Raw genomic sequence first — 26464 nt, forward strand, 5'->3', positions numbered from 1 at the left:
CTATTTTTTTTTAATATACTAAATATTTTTAAAATGGAGAACAAACCTTCAGGTTTTACCTAAAAAGATCTATTGCACAGTAAAAAGTTCAATAAGTGGCTTGATATATTTTTTTAATAAATTGTGTTATATTTTTAAACTTTAAAAACGTTCTACTGAAAAAAAATTTTTTTTGATTTTTGACGTTGTTGAAAAGAGTGAGCGATATGTATGAACGAATTTTTTATTTATTATTATTAATCACAGTTTTAATGAACAAATGATTATAATATCAATATGAATTATTGATTATTGGTGAAAACAAGGAAGGCAAAGGATGAAATATCAGGTAAGGGGAGAGAGGTAGAGGATATCAAGGAAGAATGATATGATTGACAGTTAGGATTCCACTGAAAGATAGTAAATGGTGCAGGCGTTTCTTCAAATTCATCCAAAATGCAAATGAAGAGGTCTGGCTGCTTGGACATTACAAAAATTACTGAAGAGGGTTGTGTTTTAATGAGGAATGGAAAAGGTTCTCTCCTAAGAAGAACGAAGTGGTTATATTGTAGTAGGCGACGTCTACCACATATATAGAGGACCACAAACCAGGAGAATATACCATTATTCTCCTGGTACAATATTGTAGGCGTCTGGCCACGCCGTCAGGTTGATAACACCGAATATACAAATTCGCCACGGAGATTCCCGAACGGATTCAACAAAAGCGGCCAACCGAAGCGCGGAGACCGAGATTCGCTGCAATCGCTTGGTTTCTGACGGACGTACATCATCATTGGCTTGACAACCTTCTATAACTGGGTGGACTTTCAGACAGTCTAACCTACCAACTTTATGCCTTTCAATAGATTCTAGACTGTCTGACCTGCTATCTAGGATGAACTGAACAACGCTTACTCTGAAAAACATGGTGATACTTGTGTCTTAGACAAGGCAACTCCCATTCTTCAATATACCATTATTTCATGGTGTTTTGTCTAATTCTAGGTCCTCTTGAGGTGTTTGATGTGACAGCCAAGGCCTGCAAGGTGTCGTGGAAGAAGCCAGAAGACGATGGTGGTTGCCCCATCAAGGAGTACGAAGTTGAGAAGATGGATATGGCTACCGGAAAATGGGTCCGCGTCGGAAAGTAAGTTCAGATTATCAATTCATTTTACTCTGCGCACTAAAATATTACTATCTTTCTACTCTTCTCCGCGTGCAATGGTTAGCGTGTTTAGCTACCGTGCTGGAGATCCCGAGTTCGATTCCCAGGGGGGAGTGAAAATAAATATAAGTTATTTCACACTCTAATATTTATTTAATATTACCTTGGTCCCTGTAGCGCAGGAGTGATTGTCTTGCCTTCATGTAAGTAACGATCAAGATAACACTGCGTCAATACAATGCAGTGTCCTATGCACCATTAGGTGCGGATAAGGGTTAGAAGAAGAAGACTCTTCTACAAAAAAAGCTTTCAATGATTTTGATTCCCAAATGATTCAGCAAAAAATAAAAAAAATTAAAATAAAGAAACACATTTGACTATCGTTAGACTCTATACACCGTATAAATTGTCCATCTCCGAAGTGTAGTGGTCAGCGCGTTTAGCTACCGTATTGGAGGTGCCGGGTTTGATTCCCAGGGGGGTCAAAATAAATGCGAGTGATATTCACTCTTATATTCATTTTATATCATCCAGGACTGGTACAAGAAGCGCAGGGCTGACCACCCTGCCTTCGTGCAATAAACAATCAAGATAACACAGCGTCACTACGATGGCGGGGAAGAGAGTTAAAGCCCATGCAAAAAAACTATTTTTCACACCAATATTTATTTATTATCACCCTAGGCTAGCCGCTGAAATGTCTGATCATCTTGACATCATACATATGATCTACGTTCAAGACCAATTATTCAATGACAATATCATCTGTGTAAAATTCCTGTTTCCTGGACTGCTAATGTTGTATTCATTTTTTTATTTCAGGATTCCTGGAGACAGGCAGCGTCTTGAGATTGATGTTCCCGGATTGAATCCTGGATCAGAATACAAATTCAGAGTTACAGCTTGTAATGAAGAAGGTGACTCTGAACCTCTGGAGACCGAGAAGCCAACATTGGCCAAGAATCCGTACGGTAAGAATCAATCAACCAACCCTGTAAAAAATTAATGTGTAGAAGTTTCCTTATTTCTTATTTGACTTTAAGTCACGCTCAGAAAGTACATAGGACACCTCATCGGATTGATAAGTTGTTAAAACGTTCATTAAGCCAATTTCATATTATTTTGGATCTCCATATAGGCGTGGAATACCATGTATTTTATAGGATACATAGGATTTTTTAACATCTCATCAAAGATGAAGAAGAATATGGATGTCTGGGCATTTACGGGGCTGACGACCGTCATAGGCTGGTTTAAGTGATCACTTTACACACATGTTACATTCACTAATTCTACCCATTATTGGCAACCACACTACTCAAATTCTTGGAAGTTCTATATATATGAACCAATTTAGAAACTTTGTTCTAGAACTTCACTAGAGACATCTATTAGTGTGGTTGTCAATAATGGGTAGAATTGGTGAATGTTACATGTGTGTAAAGTGATCACTTAAACCAGCCTATGACGGTCGTCAGCCCCGTAAATGCCCAGACTTCCATATTCTTCTTCATCTTTGATGAGATGTTAAAAAATAATATGAAAATAACTCCTGTAATTGGAGATAATCCAGGTTTTGTGAACAAGTATTTGGACACACTCAAAATCTTGGATACATAGGACGTTCGTAAAGGAGTTTAGTATGACTCGAGAACATTATTGCCATTTGGAAAAATTAATGAAAAGGTGTTTATCATCAATAAACATTAGCTTGTACAAGCTCCTAATAATTGATTAAACAAACTACTGGAAAATTGAACTAGTCCCTTCAGGTAAATGTTTTGGAAGCTCATCTGGCGAAAATCTAGGCAAAAGATATCGTTTTAAACTATTTATTCACATTTTTAGTTTAGTGATTGACACTTTGACGTTATGCATGTGACAAACTCGATTCCTTGTGGGGTCTATATAAATATCAAGTTTTTGTTTTGTTCATAATTTTGAACGTGTTACCTTAATCTGACACCTGCTGTCAACATACACTTCAGTAACTGATACAGTGCCCTGTACATCATTAGATGAATATAATCAAAGAATATGCATACATTGGAATGGACCCAAATGGCTTCCTTGTGGAACACCACTAGTGGACTCACAAGTGGAGAATTATTGCTGTTTTTACATTCAAAATTACATTTGATGGTGATGCTATATCCTTTTCAATATTAAGTGCAGATAAAGGAATTCATTCATTCATTCAAACCCTTATCCGCACCCAAATGATGCATAGGGCACTGCATCATATAAATGCAGTGTTATCTAGATCGTTAACACATGAAGGAAAGGTGATCAGCCCTCCGCTTCAGGTACCAGTCCAGGGTAATATGGAATAAATATTACAGTGAAAAAATCACTTATATTTATTTGACCCCCCTGGGAATCGAACCCGGGACCTCCAGAACGGTAGCCAAGTGTGCTGACCATTACACTACGGAGGCGGACAGATAAAGGAATAGATGGAAATAATTATGAATAATATATGTATTTTCATGGCATTTGTGTTTTTTTTTCCAGATGTGGCCGACAAGCCTGGAAAGGTGGAGGTGGTCGACCACGACAACTCTAGCGTGGACCTCAAGTGGGATCCGCCCAAGTCAGACAACGGAGCTCCCATCGAGAAGTACATCATTCAGAAGAAGGCCAAGGATAGTCCGGACTGGGAGAACGCCACCGAGGTGGGCTCATCATCATGTCATCTGTATTACGATGCTCAATTCTTGGTCTATTAATTCTGGACATTTGAAATTGACGTTTTATTTTTCGTTTCTAGGTGCCTGGTTCACAGTTAACCGGTAAGGTTACTGATCTTCCGGAAGGAAGCGAATACCAGTTCCGCGTCATCGCCGTCAACAAGGCTGGTCCTAGTGCTCCGTCTGACCCGACCAAGATGCAAGTCATCAGATTCAAGTCCCGTGAGTATATCTTACTTACTCACTTCAGCCTTCTTCTAGTGTCCAGTATTGAACAAAGACCTTCTTTTTGGACTTCCATAGTTCTTTGTTGGACGCGACTCTCTTCCAGTGCAGACCCGCCGCTTTCCTAATATCATCAGACTATCTTGTCTGGGGCCTATCCACGCTTCTGCGTCCTGTTCTAGGACTCCAGTCAAGCACTCTTTTCATCCATCTATCCTCAGACATACTTGCCACATGACCTGCCCAGTTCCACCTAAGTTCAGCAACTCTTTGAACCACATCTGTTACCTTGGTCTTTTACCTTATCCAAACATGTGTTAAGCATTCTTCTCTCCATTGCTCTTTGTGAGTATATCAATATATTGGAAAATGTCATATATTGTTATACTACCAGCGAAAGCTAAAATGGCAGTAGACGATGGAGTCTTGGTAAAAACCCTAGTGTTTGGAAGTGAGGCATTAGTATTCCACGACAGACGTCAATTGTCAGTTTATTCATTTTTATTTCTTATTTTTTCTAGTGAAACCTCGCATCGATCGCACCAACTTGAAACCCATCACCGTCAGGCAGGGAAAACCGATCTTCTTCGATGTCAACGTCAAGGGTGAACCCGCACCCAAAGTACAATGGTTCCAGAAATGGAAGACCACTGAAAATGAGGTAGGTTACTTCTTGTTTTCACATGCTGACATCTCAATATAGATGAAGAAGAATTTGGAAGTCTTGGTATTTACAGGGCTTTTGTTATGGGTATTTTTTTTAAATAGAAATTAAAGGTTTATTCTACCCATTCTACCCATTACTGATAACCACACTACTCAAATTCTTGGAAGTTCTATATATATGAACCAATTAAAAAACCTTGTTCTTGAATCACTAGAACTTCACAAGAGACATCTATTGGTGAGATGTAAAGAATCTTTTTATTTATTTTTTTTATTTTTTTATTTTGCTTAATAAAAAGTTTCTTTGCATCTCACCAATAGATGTCTCTTGTGAAGTTCTAGTGATTCAAGAACAAGGTTTCTAAATTGGTTCATATATATAGAACTTCCAAGAATTTAAAGGTTTATTACTTAAAAATATTAAAACACAAATATTTATCTTTAGAAAAAGTCTAATACCTGTAATAGGAGTGGAAAATGGAAAATCGAAACAATGGCTAGGGGACTTAAATTTGCATAACCGTACTAGTAGAACCTTCTGTACATACAAGCCATTGAGAATTTGAACTAGTCTCTTGATAAAAATGCATGTACATTCATACAAATCAAAAAACATTGTACGTTACAACAGATCCATAAAGTTTAATAGACTCTGTGGCATAGTTGGGTAGGCGCTCGACTGCGAAACTGGCGTCACGGGTTTTATTCCCGTCAATTTCAAAATGAATTCAAGAAATATTCATTTTCAATTGGTCTGGGTGTTTGTGACGTATCTTTTCACATCTGCCTTCCCTATCATTACTATCATACCTGCAGACAAGCCTCTAAAATAGAGGCTTATCTTCACTATCATACCTGCAGACAAGCCTCTAAAATAGAGGCTTATTTTCACTATCATACCTGCAGACAAGCCTCTAAAATAGAGGCTTTGTGAGTTATTCCTTACACAACCCTGACCTCTTTTGAATGTTGCGCAGGTGACCACCAAGGACAACGTCCACGTCATCAACGTGGACTACAACACCAAGCTGGACATCAAGGAGTCTCTGCGCTGCAACACGGGCGTGTACAGGATCCTGGCCACCAACGAGCACGGCAAGGACGAGGCGGAGGTGGAGATCACCGTCCTGTCGGCTCCCGGCAAGCCCACCGGCCCCATCAAGGTGTCGGACGTCACCAAGTCTGGATGCAAGCTGGCGTGGAAGAAGCCAGAGGATGACGGAGGTGAATACCGTGCTTATTTATAGATAATATTCATATTGCACTGTTAGAATAAGCAATATAGTATAGTGGTTAGTATGCTGGAGGTCCCGGGTTCGATTCCCAGGGGGGAGTCAAATACATATTAATGTTTTTTTCACTAAAATATTTATTCAATATTACCTTGGACTGGTCCCTGAAGCGGAGGGCTGATTACCTTTCCTTCATGAGTTAACGATCAAGATAACACTGCGTTTATATGAAGCAGTGCCCTATGCACTATTGAGTGCGGATAAGGGTTAGCAGGAGAAGAAGATTGGAATGTGCACCTTTTAGTGCTAATGATGTCAAAATATGATTGTGTCAAAATCTGAATGTTTGCTTTTTTTAAAAACCTTTTAAATATTGAGTTCGTGAGTTTGTTCGAAAGGACCCAATCGACTTCCTTGTGGGATTCACCTGGTAAATAAAATAAATGATTTTCGATACATTCTAGTTAGATGATGGAAATACATTTTCTATTTTAAAAGCATTGTCAACTTTGTGGTATGGTAATATAATACTCTCCTTATCATTCATTGTCCACTTTGTGTAATACCACTTTTTAAGCGGTATTTCACAAAGTGAACGGTGAATGAAAAGGCATTCGCATTTTCAATAATGCCTTCGCATTTTAAAAAAAACTTGTACACATATTGGATATATCGATTTGTATGAAAGGACCTAACTTGCTTCCCTGGGGGACTCATATGATACATCAAGCAATCAATTATTGATTATTTTTTTCGTAGTGAAAGATAGTTAAGGAGACAACCAAGTATGAATTCGTTAACAGTTCGATACGACCAGAGTTTTATTATACAACATTTTAATATTTTTCTCTTCCTTTATCTTCCCAGGCAAGCCGGTGACCGGATACGTGGTGGAGAAACTGAACAAGGCCACCGGACGATGGGTCCCAGTCGGCAAGTGCACCGAACCGGAGATGGAAGTCAAGGGTCTGCAGGAAGGCGAGGAGTACGAGTTCAGGGTCAAGGCTGTGAATGAGGAAGGAGAGTCAGAACCCCTCAAGACGGACGGCTCCATCATTGCGAAGAACCCTTACGGTGAGTTTTATTTGGCATTCATAATTGTGAAGAAGGGCTTCTATGATGATTTGGTCATGGAGAGATTGAGATTGTTTCATTTTTCTTCTCTGGTTTCAATCCTGGGATTGGTTTGCAGCAATTTCTTCTATTCTTCTCTTCCATTCTTCTCTGTCTTGTGCGGCTTTTTTGAAACGTGCATATGATGAGCAGCGCACGTCCACCAACAGTTCCTCCAGGACTCATGGCATGGGCGTCCCCTAGAGTTTGTTCCCTCGTACATTAGTACCTTGTTTCATTAGTACCTTGTTTCATTAGTATAATACTATTATTGCTTGACGCATGAGGAGCTGAAGAGAACTTCCGAAAATCGGTGAGAATGGAGGAAGAGATGTCATCTGTTGCTACAGACCAATCCGCAGGATTGAGACCAGGGAGAGAGATATTATTGAAGAACAGAGCCAAGAGACTTGGTGTAGGGTCACCCAAATGCAGGTTCCACCAGAAGCCAGGGTTCGAAATGGAGAAGCCAAAAAGAATATACAACTGAGACAGGTATAAATGGGAAGATGAATGAAGAGTCTCTAATATGGTTTGGTAATGTGGAATGAATAAATGGTGAACGAGTGATTAAAACAGTATATTTGGCAGGTGTGAAAGGAAAATGGGATGAGATTGACGAAAAAATACTTCACATAGTATCCATACCAAAAACCAATTGTGCACTCTAGTGAAGACATCGAGGTACTGAAGAAAGTCCAAATATATCCTACTAAAATTTCTAAACTGCTCAAAATGGTGGTAGATTGAAATTCCAAGGACTAATATGATTGAAAGGGCATCTGTGCAGAGTAGACTTTAAGGACTTCTTCGTAATCATCATCTTCTTCAAACCCTCGTCTGCACCCAATGGTGCATAGGGCACTGCATCATATAAACGTAGTGTTATCTTGATCATGACCACATGAAGGAAAGGTGATCAGCCCTCCGCTTCAGGTACCAGTCCAGGGTAATATTGGATAAATATTAGAGTGAAAAAAATCACTTATATTTATTTAACCCCCCCTGGGAATCGAACCCGGGACCTCCAGTACGGTAGCCGAGCATGCTGACCATTACACTACGGAGGCTGACAAAAGGACTACCTAAGGTTTTCAATGGGTTTTGTTTATGATTGATGGCTAGGTTAAATAATGGTGATATTTGTGTAATTTCTAGATATCCCTGGAAAGCCTTCAGTCCCCAAGATCGAGGACTGGGATGTGGACAGAGTGGACCTTGTATGGGAGGCTCCCAAGAACAACGGTGGAGCTCCCATCACTGGATACGTCATTGAGAAAAAGGACAAGTTTGGCACTTGGCAGGAGGCGCTAACTACTACAGTGAGTTCAGTTTTAAAAACAGACCTTTTTACATATCGCTCACTCCTTTCAACAACGTCATAAATCGAAAAACTTGATTTTTCAGGAGAACGTTTTTAAAGTTTAAAAATATAACACAAAGTATTCAAATGACATATCAAGAAGCCACTCATTGAACTTTTTACTGTGCAACAGATCTTTTAAGGTAAAACCTGAAGGTCTTTTCTCCATTTAAAAAATATTTAGTATATTTAAAAAAATAATTAAACAATACCTTTTCTTCAAAATGCAAAAACAACATTTTTTGCCCTGTAGCGGGTAAATATTAAATTAAAAATATGCCTCTTTTGCTGGGATATAGTACATTTTCTGGGCATTCCGAAAACATGCACAACTGAAAATTGACGATTTTTGATTTATGACGTTCTTGAAAGAAGTGAGCGATATGTTGACAAATCATCCTGTTACATAAAATTCTTAACAATTTTTTGGACCGCTCTGATCTCCTAAATCAAATAAAGCTTAGCATGCGTCAAAGAGGTACTAGGCAAAAATCTGTATTCGCAGTATTTGTACATAATGCAAACTATGCCATGTTCTCTCCGATTCCGCAGCTTCACATGTTAGCTAATGCTTTTGAAAGTATAGATTTATTTAATATATTGTTATCCACCTTGAAGTCTGTACTTTCTCAGCATTTTTTCTCTATATTTTAATGGATAAATTTAAACGTTGTGTTTCACTCTCTCTCGCTGCTCTCTGATGTGTGTGAAGGAGACGTGTATTTACCAGTGCTTACTATTTGTTATTTTATTATTATTTTATGTTTAAGACTTTTTGTTTCACTATTAGTGTATTTTTATATTAGATACTGTATTTAAGTTTTATGTTAAAGGCATTAGCCGTTCAATAATTAAATAATTATCATAACTTGTATCGAATTCAATGTTTGTGTATCTTTTTACAGACGCCCGAATGCAAAGTACGAGTGCCTGATCTCAAGGAAGGAAACGTGTACCAGTTCAGGGTCAGGGCTGTCAACAAGGCGGGTCCTGGTGAACCGGGAGACGCTACCGAGCCGCACACCGCCAAGGCCAGATTCCGTAAGTGCTCAGCCCTGGATTCTTCTTTCCATCCATTCATTGCTTTCTTTGTTAATCTGATATCATAGGCATATTTTATGAATGGTTTTTGTTGTTTTTTGTGAACAGTGAAGCCGCACATCAACCGGGACAAGATGCATCTGGTTCGTGTCCGCGCAGGCACGCCGATCAAGTTGGATGTGGATATCAAGGGTGAACCTCCACCATCCAAGACCTGGACGTTTGCCAACAAGGTAATATTACCCAACCAATAAATGCATGGAATTTATGTAAAAAATATATCAAAAATTAATTTGAAAATATCAGCTCAAAATGCTGATTTTATCCTATGATGCCAATTTTAAATACAAATGTTTCTTTTTATTTTTTCGCTTCTCAACATAGATGAAGTTCTTCTTTATACAAGCCTGGGCATTAACGGGGCTTACGACCGTCGTAGGCTGATTTAAGTGATCACTATGAAGGTCGTAAGCCCTTTAAATGCCCAGACTTCCATGTTCTTCTTCATCTATGCTGAGATGTCAAAAATCAACTCCTTATTGGAGATAATCCAGATTTGTGAACAAAGTATTTGGACACACTCAAAACATTGTAAATATTTTTTCCTATTTTACTTCTGGTTTGATTCCGTTGTCGTCTTTTTCTTGTATGTTTCTTCTTCTTCATGCTATTGAGACATTGATCTTGCTCAATGCTGAGATGTCAGGAAAGTGTTTAATACGTCTCCATTTTTCTTAGCCATTGGGAAATTTAAAGGCAAACTTAAAAGTGGACATTTCAAGGCAATCTTAAGAGTTTTGGTCAGTCCATCTTGCTCTCAAGGCAATCTCAAAAGTTTTGGTCAGTCCATCTTGCTCTCAAGGCAATCTTAAGAGTTTTGGTCAGTCCATCTTGCTCTCAAGGCAATCGTAAGAGTTTTGGTCAGTCCATCTTGCTCTCAAGGCAATCGTAAGAGTTTTGGTCAGTCCATCTTGCTCTCAAGGCAATCGTAAGAGTTTTGGTCAGTCCATCTTGCTCTCAAGGCAATCGTAAGAGTTTTGGTCAGTCCATCTTGCTCTCAAGGCAATATTAAGAGTTTTGGTCAGTCCATCTTGCTCTCAAGGCAATCTTAAGAGTTTTGGTCAGGCCATCTTGCTCTCTAGGCAATCTTAAGAGTTTTGGTCAGTCCATCTTGCTCTCAAGGCAATCTTAAGAGTTTTGGTCAGTCCATCTTGCTCTCAAGGCAATCTTAAGAGTTTTGGTCAGTCCATCTTGCTCTCAAGGCAATCTCAAAAGTTTTGGTCAGTCCATCTTGCTCTCAAGGCAATCTTAAGAGTTTTGGTCCATCTTGGCCACTTATTCTCAACCGTTTCTGTTACTATCAACTTCTAAAGGGCTCTCTTCATTTTTTTCTGGGAATTCTACCAGGAGGGTGGAGTCTTTTGCAGCATATACCTGACATGTTTGTATATTCCGCCAGGTTCTCGAGAATACCCTCAATCTGAAGATTGAGAACGAGGACTACAACACCAAGGTGGTGATCACCGACACCTGCTGGAAGTTCACCGGCATCTACACCCTCAGGGCGGAGAATGACTCCGGATTTGATGAGGCCACTGTTGAGATCATCATTCTTGGTGAGTTGATTTTAACATTTTCTGAATGAATCCAAATTATCTCATTTTTTAAGTTTGGCACTTGGCAGGAGGCGCTAACTACTGCAGTGGGTTCAGATTTAAAAACAGACCTTTTTACATATCGCTCACTCCTTTCAACATCGTCATACATCAAAAATTGTCAATTTTCAGTTGTGCTTGTTTTCAGAATGCCCAGAAAATGTACTATATCCCAGCAAAAGTGGCATATTTTTAACTTAATATTTACCCGCTACAGGGCAGAAAGTGTTGTTTTTGCATTTTGAAGAAAAAGTATTTTTCAATTATTTTTTTAAATATACTAAAGATTTTTCAAATGGAGAAAAAACATTCAGGTTTTACCCAAAAAGATCTGTTGCACAGTAAAAAGTTCAATAAGTGGCTTGATATTTATTTTTAATTCATTTTATCATATTTTTAAACTTTAACCCTTTCAGGTCCATATTTTTTTTTTTTAAATTCCACCAGGTCCACAATAGATTTACAGCATTACAGGGTTAAACAATACGTCCAAGTTTTTATTAAAAATAAAAGTATACTTGTGTTAAAAATTTATTTTTATTTTGAATGTACATATACAATCTGGTCTCTTATTATTACATTTTACACTAAATACGAGTGAGAAAAAAATATGTTTGCTTGTATTTTAACACTAAACTGATGAAGAAAAAAATCTCGAATGACATTCGACATAGGACCGGAAAGCGTTAAAAACGATCTCCTTTAAAATCAAGTTTTTTGATTTATGACGTTGTTGAAAGGAGTGAGCGATATGTCTTACAGTCAAACGTTGTGATAAATTCTTGCATGATGTTCAAGTATATGTTTCACGGTTGATCTCTTTTGCATTGCAGACAAGCCCGGCAAGCCGGAAGGCCCGCTGGAGGTGGTGGACGTGCACAAGGAGGGCTGCAAGCTCAAGTGGAACAAGCCCAAGCACACGGGCGGCCTGCCGCTCAGCATGTACGTCATGGAGAAGATGGACACGGCCACCGGCAAGTGGGTGCCGGCCGGCTCGGTGGACCCCGAGAAGACGGAAGGCGTCATCACCGGTGAGGATTCTTCTTTATCTTCTTCTTTTTGTAGATCCTAGGGATCTGTTTATACCTCCGCATGTCGCTCTTGGGATGTCGACTGTCTTTCTATCTTTTCGAAGGTCTGCCTGGGGGTCTGCGTCCTTCAGGGTTACCTTGGAGGGCGATACGTGGAAGTCTGTCTTCTGACATTCTGTTTATATGTTCATACCAGTATCGCCTTCGTTTTCGTCCCCACCTCACTTCTTTATCACTTCTTCTTTATCCTGGTTATTTATTATAACTGCAGACAGTTGTGTAATATATTCAAAACTAAACAAGGTTATTGGATTGAATTCTACTTTTATTTACATATATATGATAATATGTGACGCGTTTTTAACAATAACGGTGTTTAATTTTGGATATACTACCCAACAATTTATCCTAGTTGTCATTACTGAGGGAAGCAATGACTCTCCCTTGTCGAAGCGTTGACTCTTCTCTGATGAGGATACCGATAGCCAACTGACTAACCCAATGCAAAGCTGGTGTCGCGGGTTCGATTCCCGCCAATTGAAAAATAGGTCCAAGAATGATTAGTTTTTAATTGGTCGGGGTGTTTGTGATGTATTTTCCAAATTTACCTCCCCTGTACTTGGGTGTTTGTGATGTATCTTCCACATTTACCTTTCTTATACTTGGGTGTTTGTGATGAATCATTCTTATTTCCCCCCCTCCCTATACTTGGGATTTTTATGAATTATTCACATTTGCCTCCCCTGTACTTGGGTGTTTGTGATGTATTATTCACATTTACCTTCCTTATACTTGGGTGTTTGTGTTGTATCATTCACATTTCCCCCCCTACACTTGAGATTTTTATGTATTATTCACATTTACCTCCCCTGTACTTGGGTGTTTGTGATGTATTTTCCACATTTACCTCCCCTATACTTGGGTGTTTGTGATATATTTTCCACATTTACCTTCCCCATACCTGGGTGTTTGTGATGTATTTGCCACATTTACCTTCTCTATCGTTACTATTTTCCTATGTTTACATTTCATTTCTTTTAGGATTGGAACCGAACCACACTTACCTGTTCCGCGTGAAGGCCGTCAACGAGGAAGGAGAGTCAGAGCCATTGGAAACCGACTCTTCGACTGTGGCCAAGAACCCGTTCGACGCCCCGACGCCACCTGGTCTGCCCGACATCGTGGACTGGGACGAGACCATGGTGAAACTCAAGTGGGAGCCGCCCATAAGGGACAACGGCGCGCCCATCACTGGCTACATCATCGAGATGATGGACAAGTTCCGTGGAGAGTTTGTTAAGGTAATTTGGTATTTTAATTTTAAAAATTGCATTCAGTCTTCTCCCTCTCACTCTTCATTGCTCGCGGTTATGACCCTTGTGGAAGCAATGACTCTTCTCCAGTCATCCTTTGCTGCGCTGCACGTAGCGCTCCAACCACTGAGGTGCCTGCTGCTGCCTTAATTTGATCGGTCCATCGTGTGGGGATCTTCCTCCCCCTCTCTTTCCCTCCAGGCTACCGATCACAACTAGTCGTTCCAGGCTATTCTCGTTGCCACGTGCAACGTGTCCAAAGAACTGGAGAATCCGTCGGGTACAGATATTGGCCAGAGACAAGCCATCCAAGCGTAGTTCCTGGCGAATGGACTCATTGGTGCGTCTAGCTGTCCATGGAATTTGGAGCATGCGCCTCCAACACCACATTTTGAAGGCATCAATTTTTCTCCTTTCTGCTGCTTTTATGGTCCATGTTTCAGCAGTACAGAGAAAAATGGAGTGGACCAAGCTGCTGACAAGCTTCATCTTGGTGTTGTTACTCACCTGGTGTTGTTACCAACCTTTAGCTCAGCACCAAGTGAGATTCGTCAAATGCAGTTCAGTCCAAATCTTTCTTTGCTCTGTGTATGCATTAATCAATGTTGCGATGTAACTCTGTGTTCTGCCTCCAGGCTGCCGAGGTCCAAGGCAACATCTGCCAAGGAACCGTGCCCAAACTCGAGGAAGGCAACCAGTACCAGTTCAGGGTGCGCGCTGTCAACAAGGCCGGGCCATCAGATCCCTCTGAGCAGACCAACTGGCACACTGCCAAGGCCAGATATCGTAAGTATATTATTATGTCATTTATTAATCACAAGTCATAAGATTTTAATGTATACGATTTAAATTTTTTAAAGTTTTTAATGTATATATTAATTGAAATAAATAAATTGAATTGAATTGAAATCGAATTGAATTGAATTGAATAAAACCTTTTTTACAGTGAAGCCGCGCATCGACCGCACCAACCTCAATCAGCTGACGGTGAAGGCCGGCTTGCCCGTGTCGCTGGACATCAAGATCATCGGCGAGCCCCCGCCGGTGGTGACCTGGTACTTCAAGGACGCGGAGCTGGTCACCGACGACCTCATCCGCATCGACAACGTGGACTACAACACCAAGTTCCTCATCATGAGGTCCAAGAGGGCCAACACCGGCAAATACAAGATCAAGGCCAAGAACGAGGTCGGGGAGGACGAGGCTGAGGTCGAAATCATCGTCGTTGGTGAGTTTAATTTGATCGAAATTTAGTTATTTATTTTGGAAAATGTTTCTTGTCCGCCTCCGTAGTGTAATGGTCGGCACGCTCGGCTACCGTTCTGGAGGTCTCAGGTTATATTCCCAATGGGGTCAAATAAATAATTTCATTAATTGATTCGGCAGTCACTTTGTGGTAAAATCTATCCATTTTTTTTAATGTTTTACTTAGTAAATACCACTGTTTCTTAAAATCTACTGTGATACGTGTTTCGATGCATTCCGCATAATTTTCAACGCATACGGTGTTCGAAAATGATGCGGAATGCATCGAAACACGTGTCACAGTAGATTTTAAGAAATAGTGGTATTTACTAAGTAAAACATTAATTAAAATTAAATAAATATACGTTCATTCTGTTTTCATTCTTCTGTACGTAAATACAACATATTAAGGCGTGTGAATTGCAAGGATTCAAAGTTTAATAGTACTTGGAAGAATCCCGACTCCTCCCTTATGCACAGCAGCTGGCATGAATGACAATCACTTTGCATATTTCAAGTGTTGTGGCAATTACAACAGATATCAAAGGCTGCAATATTGCATTATCTGTGTTTCTCTCTCCAGGCAAGCCTTCCAAGCCCAAGGGCCCGCTGGAGGTGGCCGACGTCACCAAGAACGGCTGCCTCCTGTCCTGGAAGAAGCCAGAGGATGACGGAGGCAGCCCCATCGAGTACTACGAGATCGAGAAGACAGACCCTCTCACCGGACAATGGGTGCCTTGTGGCACCAGCAAGGAACCAAAGGTGAACATATTTTGTATATTTGTACTTACAACGTATCGCTCGCCCATGGCGGTTGTTGTAGACAATCAAAGCTTGAGACGTCTATCGGGCAATTCGTCTGGAATACACAGTTTTTTAGGATGCTCTGGAGAAGTATACCGTATGCAGGAGTGATCGATCACCTTGCCTTCATGTAAGTAACTATCGAGAAAACACTTCATCAATACGATGCAGTACCCTGTGCACCATTGGTTGTGGATAAGGGTTAGAGTAAGCCGACAGAATTAAGTTGTTAAAATAATTCATATCGCTGACTCCTTTCAAGAATGTCATAAATCAAAAAACTTGATTTTTCAGAAGAACGTTATTTAAGTTTAAAAATATAACATAATGTATTAAAAATAAATATCAAGCCACTTATTGAACTTTTAACTGTGCAACAGATCTTTTTAGATACAACCTGAAGGTTTTTTCTCCATTTGAAAAATATTTTTAGTATATTTAAAAAAATAATTAAGCAATATCTTTTCTTCAAAATGCAAAAACAACATTTTCTGCCCTGTAGCGGGTAAATATTAAGTTAAAAATATGCTTCTTTTGCTGGGATATAGTACATTTTCTGGGCATTCCGAAAACATGCTTAACTCAAAATTCACGATTTTTGATTTATGACGTTCTTGAAAGGAGTGAGCAATATCTTTTATATTTTATATTGATATTCTCATTTTAAAAGTCGAGTTGTAGTAAATACATATCACTGGGAGGGGAAGGTTACGAATGCGCATTTAAACACCCCAACCTTCTCATATTGATAACTATATCGTATAATTTTCCAGGCTCAAGTGGCTGGTCTCCAGGAAGGCAAGTCCTACAAGTTCAGGGTGAAGGCTGTCAACAAGGAGGGAGAATCTGAAGAACTGGAGACGGAGAAGCCCATCATCGCCAAGAATCCATTCGGTAATTGCTTAGTTCATTTTATTTGAACATCTAATTGACTATAAGTTTGCCATTTTTTATCCTGGATTGTTCATCCTATGGATGATACATCAAAGAATCTTTACATTTTGAGTATGTCCAAATACTTGTTCACAAAATCTGGATTATCTCCAATTACAGGAGTTATTTTCGTATTATTTTTTGACATCTCATCAAAGATGAAGAAGAATATGGAAATTTTATCTCACCAATAGATGTCTCTAGTGAAGTTCTAGTGATTCAAGAATAATGCTTTAAAATTGGTTCATATATATAGAACTTCCAAGAATTTGAGTAGTGTGGTTGTCAATAATGGGTAGAATTGGTGAATGTTACACATATATAAAGTGATCACTTAAACCAACCTATGATGGTCGTCAGCCCCGTAAATGTCCAGACTTCCATATTCTTCTTCATCTTTGATGAGATGCCAAAAAAAAATATCCACAACATATCCATTATTCTTTTAGTAACATGTGCATTCTTTATGGAGTACATTTCTCATTCTTTATGCAGTATACTGTCCATTCTTCATGGAGTAAAATGTATTTTCTCCCATTCCAGATGAGCCCGGCCAGCCTGGAAGACCAGAGCTGAAGAACTGGGACAAGGACTTCGTGGAGTTGGAATGGGCCTCCCCGAAGAGCGACGGTGGAGCTCCCATCACCGGATACATCATCCAGAAGAGAGAGAAGGGAGGAAGGTAGGAACAGATCATTGCCATAAGAAACATCCCCATATAATTTAGTTGACTATATGACAAAAACCTCATCGTCAAGTGGTCAAAATGACATGATCATAGAATTACAAATTTTAAACTGTAATTTGATGAACACTGACATCCGGAGCATGTGTAAGATGGAGGACATCGTGAAGTGGGGACGACAACGAAGGCGATACTGCAAGGAACATATAAACAGAATGTCAGAAGACAGACTTCCACGTATCGCCCTCCAAGGCAACCCTGAAGGACGCAGACCCCCAGGCAGACCTCCCAAAAGATGGAAAGACAGCTGGGAGTCGACATCCCAAGAGCGACATGCGGAGGCACAAACAGATCCCTAGGATCTACATAAAGAAGAAGAAGAAGCTTCTTACCTTATGTTTTTTTATATACTGTACCTTTATTGTCCGCCTCCGTGGTGTAATGGTCAGCGTGTCTAGCTACCGCGCTGGAGGTCCCGGGTTCGATTCCCAGGGGGGGGAGGTGAAAATAAATATAAGTGATTTGACACTGTAATATTTATTTAATATTACCCTGGGCTGGTTTCTGAAGCGCAAGAGTGATCACCTTGCCTTCATGTAAGTAGTGATCAAGATAACACTGCGTCAATTTGATGCAGTGTCCTATGCACCATTAGAATAAGGGTTATAAACCTTTATTGCTTTATATTTTACATTTTGCCCTGTGTTTTCTCATCTGTTTTTCAGTCTTGTTAACCTAAATCCCATGTCCCAAAATGAGCAGTGGAAATTACTCATCAGGAATATCATGTTACTTATGTTTGTAATATGTTTAAATAAATAAATTTATGAATAATCTAAACGTAAAAACATAAATGAATTTATGAATAATCTAAATGTAAATAAAACATTTAAAAAAAAAATTTATGAGGCGAATTATCGGTGGCTATATATGAACAGATGCCTGAATGTCGAAGATTGTTCCAATGACAGATTGGTGTAGCGATCTATCCTTTCTGCCAGATGATTAGCTAGTCAAGTTTCGCATTCCATAGCCTTGTCAGATGAGGAATTACTTATTATTGTTGGACGTAGAAGATGGATTTACAATGCGCGTTTGTTCCAGGTCATGGCAGGACTGCGCCAAGACCTCTGGAGACAGGCCGGCGGGTCGCGTGACGGACGTAGAAGAAGGTCACGAGTACGAGTTCCGCGTCATCGCCGTGAACAAGGCGGGACCCGGAGAGCCGTCCGACCACTCCAAATCCGTCATCTGCAAGCCTCGCTTCCGTAAGTATTGTACACTATACTGTACAAACTTGTATTTCATATTATTTTTTGACATCTCATCAAAGATGAAGAAGAAAATGGCACTGAATGTATGTCAGGAGATGAGTATGTGAGGTCGTCAGCATTTACAAAGCTGACGACCTCACATACTAATATAAGAGTTTCTGCTCAGTAAAAAGCTTCTTTTCATCTCACTTATAGAAGTCTCTAGTGAAGTTCTAGTGATTCAAGAACAATGTTTTGATATTAGATCATATATATTTATATAAAGAACTTTAGAGAATTTGAGTAGTGTGGTTGTCAATAATGGTACTATTGGTGAATGTTACTCGTGTGTAAAGTGATCACTTAAACCAGCCTATGACGGCCGTCAGCCCCGTAAATGCCCAGACTTCCATATTCTTCTTCATCTGTGATGAGATGTCAAAAAATAATATGAAAAATAACCGCTGTAATTGGAGATAATCCAGATTTGTGAACAAGTACCTGGACACACTCAAAATGTTGTTATAACTTGTATTTATTTAAATTGGCAGTGACAGGGATATTGAAAGCTTTGAAATATAAATTCACAGTAAAATCGGGATACAATTTTGTGTCATATTTTCTATAAATTTCGCGATTATGTTCATAATAAAATAAAAAATTGCTTTGCAAGAGAAGGTCTGTCAGGGAGCCTAGATGCTTCTGTATCAGATCTAAGAATGCGGTGGGACAGCTTTCAATGTACAATACATTATCTAAGAGAAAGCACCCATCTAGATAACATGGGTTTTCAAGGTATTCACACCATTTTTGGGGATCATATGCAGGTTATATAGGGTACTGCGTCATATGAACGCAGCGTTATCTTGATCGTCAACACATGAAGGAAAGGTGATAAGCCCTCCGCTTCAGGTACCAGTCCAGGGTGATATTGAATAAACTACACTGGCACCCTGGTTTGAATCCCTATCATGAGAGTGTTGTTTGATAGTTTATTTCATGTGATGCGCTGGACTGATCACCTCTTTAATGATCCTGTGCTGTATCCTATGCACCATTGGGTGTGTGTAAGGGATCAGGAGAGCAGATGCTAGCAGAGGTCAGACTAAATGATTGATTGATTTTCCCATCTTCTTCTTTGCAGTCGCTCCCAAGATTGACCGCAAGAACCTGCAGAAGAAGACCGTCCGCTCGGGCGAGACTCTTCGCATGGATGCCGATGTCAAGGGAGAGCCGGCTCCCACCGTGGTCTGGACCCTCAAGGGCCAGGTCCTGGTGTCCACCGAGTCGCTGAAGATCAACAACGAGGACTACAAGACCTCGTTCGTGTTCACCAAGATGAAGAGGGCGGACACGGGCGTGTACATAGTCACGGCGAAGAACGACTCCGGAACTGACACCGTGGAAGTCGACATCACGGTCATCGGCAAACCGTCCAAGCCGAAGGGACCATTGAAGGTATGTTGGTGGATTCCTTTGCTATGCAAGTAGTTGTTTGATAGATTTTGAATGTATTGCCGACGGTGGCGACTTCCGTTTAGAAATTTGTACTAAAGGCATATAACTATATACTCCGATTGAACATGGATGAGATTCATTTCGAAGAGATAAAATTTCAATTTCTTTTTGATTATCAACATTTTTTTACTGTTTTTTTTATCTGGCTCTAGATAATTCATTATTTTTCTTCTTCTTCTTCTTTAGCCTTCTTTTCCTTCACTGCTGGATATAGGCCTCTTCGGTATCCTAACATTTTTTCAGTCTGTTGCTGCTTGCAGCCAGTTTCTACCCCCCATAGCGGCAATATTGTCAGACAATTTTTTTGAGGTCTTTCGATGCTTTTTTTACTCTCTTAAGGTTTCCATTTCAAAATTTTAAGGGTCTACGTTGTAGGAACTTGTCTTGTAACATTTGCCCACTGCCACTTGAGTCTTGGTACACTATCCATGATTTCTACTATTCTCAGGTTCAGGTTCAGTGCTGCAGAACAGCGTTTATTATTTAATATAATTTTGTACTTAAGTTATACATATTTATATATAAACATATATTTATTATTTTTTTTTTATTGGACACTGTCTATCCTCACTAGGTATTTGGAGATACCTGTTCTGAGGTAGGCAGGGTATGCTTATTCTTTTTATAATACAGCTTTATATATATTTTAATGATAATATAAAGGTGGTAAGACTGAAATAATATGAAATAATAATTATAAAAAGAAAGCAAATAGAGAGTTGAACTAAAAGAAAAGTAAAATCTAAAGAAGTAATATTATAAAATTAGAAAATAGGATTATATAATTATAAAACACTGACACATAGATTAATCACACACAAACTTTTATTTGCTGCTCCAGCTGAGATCTTCCAATTTTTAGGAGCCATTCTTTTGTGTGCATTTTGAATTTATTTCCAACTGAACATAATATTTCTTGTGGGAGCATATTATAAATTTTAGGGCCTATAAAATTAGAATGTCTTTGGGCAAACGAAGATCTCACACGAGGAATATTTATTTTGCCTTCAGTTTTTGATCTTGCGCTTTTAGTGTGGTTAATGACGTATGGCTCTTTGTTTTTGTGCAAGTCCTCTAAAATTGACTTAATGAAAATCTGTCTTACATTCAAAATATTGTCTTACATTCAAAATATTCTGGTTCTGTTTCTAATTTCTTCGTACCACTACTTCTCACCCCATGGATGACATATCAATTTTATAGGTGTCTCAGCTTGAGATGAAACATCTAATGCTCAGAACTTTATATTCTTTTGTGTATAAACGATAGACGCTTCATCTCGTTTCAAGACATCTATAATGTACCTTTATATCCGAAAATTACCTTTTGACCCATCCGAATATCAGTTTTTTTTTTTCAAAACATGTATACAAAGACACTAATTGAATGTATCCCCGCAAGTAAGAAAGTTGCCCCGCCCGGAGGGGAGGTGATATGGTTTGTCAAACAATGAGGCGCTAATATTTTGCACCTGATAAAACAAGAAGAAACAAAAATAATCTTTAAATGCAGAAAAAGGTACCGTGTACTAAACATTTGATGTTGAGTGCGCGGTCCGACAGTCCGACCAATCATAACGCTCGCGTGTTTAAGGCGTCAACGGCGTTCAAATAAATCTCATAATATTATATCTTTTACTGTTTTACCAATAAATATGGTACATATAACTATTATGCACGTATTTTATCGTGTATCTAGATCAGAAATGTGATAAATTAACAAGAAAATTTGAAAAAATAACTCAATAAAACATTGTACCTGGGAAGTAAAGTTTTGATTTCTAACTGATTTTAGTTGATATTTCTATCAAAAGGATAATTCTAACCTTACAGGGACATCTTTGGTCAAGTGTCGTCAGTAAATTTGTATTAAAATTATAAGAAATAATGCATTACAAAAAGCTTTCTTCACTGATTTGTAGATATCACACGAAAATATCTTTATAATATGAACTACCACGGATGGGGGCGTGGCTTAAACTGCGGCTGATTTGCAAATGTAAAAACATACCTACCGCCAACGTTTGGCGGCAGGTAGGCGGATGGGTTAACAACCAAATCTAGGTTCACGATTAACATGGCTCTTTTGGTCTGCGCAGGTGTCGGACGTGAAGGCCGACGGCTGCAAGCTCAAGTGGGACAAGCCGGAGGACGACGGCGGCGAGCCCATCGAGGGCTACGTGGTGGAGCGCATGGACACGGAGACGGGCCGCTGGGTGCCGGTCTGCACCACCAAGGAGCCCGAGTGCGACGTCACCGGCCTCAACGAGGGCAAGGACTACATGTTCCGCGTCAAGGCCATCAACTCGGAGGGCGAGTCCGAGCCGCTGGTCACCGAGTCGGCCACCACGGCCAAGAACCCCTTCGGTGAGTGCTGTTCTTCTTCTATTGCCATTATGTGAACCATATCGCTCACTCCTTTCAAGAACGTCATAAATCAAAAATGGTCAATTTTCAGTTGTGTATGTTTTCGGAATGCCCAGAAAATGTACTATATCCCAGCAAAAGAGGCATATTTTTAACTTAATATTCACCCGCTACAGGGCAGAAAATGTTGTTTTTGCATTTTGAAGAAAAGGTATTGTTAATTACTTTTTTAAGTATCATAAATATTTTTCAAATGGAGAAAAAACCTTCAGGTTTTACCTAAAAAGATCTGTTGCACAGTAAAAAGTTCAATAAGTGGCTTGATATTTATTTTTAATACATTGTGTTATATTTTTAAAGTTTAAAAACGTTCTCCTGAAAAATAAAGTTTTTTGATTTATGACGTTCTTGAATGGAGTGAGCGATATGTGTAATTCCTCGGGCGCCCGAACCGGCTGCTGAGCGAACCACTCTCCATTATTTATGTAATTTTCGCCTGATATTTATTCATTTATTTAAACTTCATGTACAGAAAATAAATAAGTACATTGGCGGGCTTATTGCTAAAAAGCAATATCTTCCGACCAACCAAAAACAGACTAGTGATATTTGTCAAAACGTTTGATATCATATATAACTGTTTTCAATCAGAGGGTAGATGGTACTTCAACATTAAAAAACAACATAAATTACAAGTTGACATTTAAAAAAACATAAATTACAAAAGATGATAATAAGGAGGGCAAAGGAAAAATCAGTAATTTTTACAAAATGTTTGTATATAACCACTCAATGAGGTTTTGGTCCACTGGTATCAAGGCGTACCCATCCCTTCGTCAGGACAATCACTACACTGTTGATCTGATGCAATGCCTTATGTACTATTAGTTGCAGATAGACATCGGGTGAAGGATGAGACGCAAAAGTTGTACTAAAGTGCTGATTGTATTCAATTTTCCATTCCAGACGAGCCCGACGCGCCCGGCAAGCCCGAGTTCAAGGACTGGTCCAAGAACCACGCCGAGCTCAAGTGGGAGAAGCCCGCCAACGACGGGGGCTCGCCCATCACCGGCTACATCGTGGAGAAGAAGGATCGCGACACGGGCAAGTGGATCAAGGCGGCCGAGGTGGGTGGACTTACTAGCTTACATTTCATACGCTTTGACTCCGATCCATACCCGAATGGGGCCATCATGATGCAGGGTTGTGGAGGCTTCTGTATACCGGCCAACGTCGGGTTGGAATCCGATCTGGCTAACTGAACTAACTACTGATCCCTTTCACTGCCTACACTGGGGCACTTTTTGAAACTTTGGGTTGGAGTCAGGAACAGAGTGAATGGTGCACTAAAATCAGCTAAACTAGCAGTACACAAAGGAGTTCTGGTTCCAACCCTTATGTATGGAAGCGAAGTATGGAGTTGGCAAAAGAAGGATGAAAGCAGACTGAATGCAGTCGAAATGCGATCCCTCAGACGAATGTGTGGCAAAACGATGTTTGATAGATGTTCGAATGATGAAATAAGGAAAGAATATAAGGCTGAGATAAGCATTATCGATAAAATTAAGAAAGGTGTGTTGAGATGGTTTGGACATGTGGAGCGTATGAGTGAAGAAAGAACGGTTAAACAAATTTATGGGGCGAATGTAGTTGGAAAAAGAAGCAGAGGACGACCGAGGAAAACTTGGCACAATCAGGTTTGTCAAATACTTGAAAGCGGCCGGGTCAGGAGTCGTAATAATCGTCGGGTATGTATGAGGAGATGCATGAATGTAGAAGAGGCAAAGAATGTTTGCAAAGACAGAGTGGTGTGGCGTTCGATTCTCTCTGCCTACCCCTGCGGGGAAGCGGCGTGATGGTTAGTTAGTTAGTTAGTTAGGGTTGGAGTCGTGGAATCTAGCTGGCCACGAACCAACTACCATATAAATTTCTTTCGCTGCCTACACTGGGGCACTTCTAGAAACTTGATGGCGGTTTTACATACTTACATTGAACGCTATTAAATATAAATTCACAGTAAAATCGTGATTTTTTATCATGACTTGATGCAATTTTCGCCACACAATTCATAAAATAAATTTGCTTTGCAAGAGAGGTCTGTCAGGAAGCCTAGATGCTTCTGTATCAGATCTTTTAATGACGTATTGCCAACTTTATTGTTTTTTTCTTCATATTTTACATAGCATAAAACCTATCAATGAAAGCTAAACTGGGAGTACATAACGGAGTCCTAGTTCCAACCCTTATGTTTGAAGTAAAGCATGGTTTTGGCAAAAGAAGGTGGTTAAAAATATATTGAATGCAATCGAAATGCGATTTCTCCGATGAATGCGGGTCAAAACGATATGACAGATGTTGGAATGGTGATATAAGGAAGGAATGCAAATCTGAGATATGCATTATCGATAAAATTAAGAAAGGTGAGTTGAAATGGTTTAGGCATGTGGAACGAATGAGTAAAGAAAGAACAGTAAAACAAATTTGTGAGTTGTAAATGGAAGCAGAAGAAGACCGAGAAAAAGGTCAGGTCAGGAGCAAAACAATCGGAGGGTATGTATGAGGAGATGCATGAATGTGGAATAGTTGAAGATTGTTTGCCAAGACAGATTGGTGTGGTATTGTATTCTCTCTGCCTACCCCTGTGGTGAAGCGGTGTGATGGTAAATGATGACTAACGGGTGATATATGTTTCCAGGTTGCAGGCAACAAGTGCGAGGCCAAGGTGCCCGACCTGGTGGAGGGGAAGACCTACCAGTTCAGGGTGAAGGCCGTCAACAAGGCCGGGCCTTCCAAGCCTTCCACCGCGTCGGAGAACTTGCTCGCCAAGGATAGATACGGTGAGCCAAGAAACATCTGATCGGTATTTTTCTGGGTTACATTCGTAAAAAGGTCACAAGTAGAAACTCCCAATGTCGAGACTGCTCATGGCCAAAGAGTCACCTTTTTGCTGAAATTTTTAAAATGTCAACTTTTTGGCTCTTTTCTTGTGGTCTGACACCTTTGATAATGACAACTGTTCGTTTGGCATACAGTCTATGACACCACTGATGATGGCCCATGCGCGTTCGAAATATAGTCATTGACAATGTTTGATAATGCTTATCCAACATTTGGCAAACAGTCTGTGACACTTTTGATCATGTCTTTGATATCTTTTACAATCTTTAATACCTTTGATAATGCCTACCCATGATTTGGCACATAGTCTATAACACCACGGATAATGCCTCATGTGCGTTTGAAACATAGTTTTTGATACCTTTGATAATGCCTACCCATCATTTGGCACACAGTCTGTGTCATTTTTGATCATGTCTTTGATATCTTTTACAATCTTTAATACCTTTGATAATGCCTACCCCCATTTGGCACACAGTCTGTGGCATGTTTGACCATGTCTTTTATACCTTCGACAATCTGGTTACCTTTGATAATGCCTACCCATCATTTGGCACACAGTCTGTGACAATTTTGATCATGTCTTTGATATCTTTTACAATCTTTAATACCTTTGATAATGCCTACCCCCATTTGGCACACAGTCTGTGGCATGTTTGACCATGTCTTTTATACCTTCGACAATCTGGTTACCTTTGATAATGCCTACCCATGCTTTGGCACACAGTCTGTGTCATTTTTGATCATGTCTTTGATAGCTTTTACAATCTTTAATACCTTTGATAATGCCTACCCATCATTTGGCACACAGTCTGTGTCATTTTTGATCATGTCTTTGATATCTTTTACAATCTGTAATACCTTTGATAATGCCTATCCCCATTTGGCACACAGTCTGTGGCATGTTTGACCATGTCTTTGATACCTTCGACAATCTGGTTACCTTTGATAATGCCTACCCATGATTTGGCACACAGTCTGTGACAATTTTGATCATGTCTTTGATATCGTTTACAATCTTTAATACCTTTGATAATGCCTACCCATCATTTGGCACACAGTATGTAGCGCATTTGACCATTCCCCATCGCTCGTTTGGCATACAGTGTGTGATACCTTGCCCAAAGCGTGTTTGGTATACAGTCTATGACAAGGCCTCAGAAATTCGAGCCTCTACATCTTTAGATTGAGTATTGACATCGTAATCAATTTTAGATTAAAACAGCCAATTATTGATACATACTAATAACATCTGTGGAAATAATTGCAAAGAAAGTTATCATTGT

At 39.6% G+C, this 26464-nt stretch overlaps 1 protein-coding gene across 32 annotated transcripts in view; it reads left to right on the forward strand.

The window, feature by feature from the left end:
• Positions 1-26464, forward strand: part of bt (projectin protein bent) — a 288017-nt gene that overhangs the window by 185563 nt on the left and 75990 nt on the right. For all 32 annotated transcript variants that reach the window (XM_088260322.1, XM_088260293.1, XM_088260302.1 and 29 more), the window contains 23 exons: positions 988-1129; positions 1970-2118; positions 3662-3822; positions 3918-4059; positions 4584-4723; positions 5706-5952; positions 6828-7034; positions 8232-8395; positions 9342-9477; positions 9586-9710; positions 10937-11093; positions 11966-12163; positions 13205-13464; positions 14112-14262; positions 14423-14704; positions 15305-15483; positions 16299-16419; positions 17002-17140; positions 18248-18411; positions 19541-19854; positions 22013-22280; positions 23247-23407; positions 24976-25117. In XM_088260322.1, coding sequence (XP_088116448.1) covers positions 988-1129; positions 1970-2118; positions 3662-3822; positions 3918-4059; positions 4584-4723; positions 5706-5952; positions 6828-7034; positions 8232-8395; positions 9342-9477; positions 9586-9710; positions 10937-11093; positions 11966-12163; positions 13205-13464; positions 14112-14262; positions 14423-14704; positions 15305-15483; positions 16299-16419; positions 17002-17140; positions 18248-18411; positions 19541-19854; positions 22013-22280; positions 23247-23407; positions 24976-25117 — 4149 coding nt within the window. The remainder of the gene's footprint in view (positions 1-987; positions 1130-1969; positions 2119-3661; positions 3823-3917; positions 4060-4583; positions 4724-5705; positions 5953-6827; positions 7035-8231; positions 8396-9341; positions 9478-9585; positions 9711-10936; positions 11094-11965; positions 12164-13204; positions 13465-14111; positions 14263-14422; positions 14705-15304; positions 15484-16298; positions 16420-17001; positions 17141-18247; positions 18412-19540; positions 19855-22012; positions 22281-23246; positions 23408-24975; positions 25118-26464) is intronic.

Source organism: Brachycentrus maculatus, unplaced genomic scaffold, assembly GCF_059751285.1.
Source record: "Brachycentrus maculatus isolate JH-2025_06_01 unplaced genomic scaffold, ASM5975128v1 h1tg000131l, whole genome shotgun sequence".
In the NCBI taxonomy this organism is placed as follows: domain Eukaryota; kingdom Metazoa; phylum Arthropoda; class Insecta; order Trichoptera; family Brachycentridae; genus Brachycentrus; species Brachycentrus maculatus.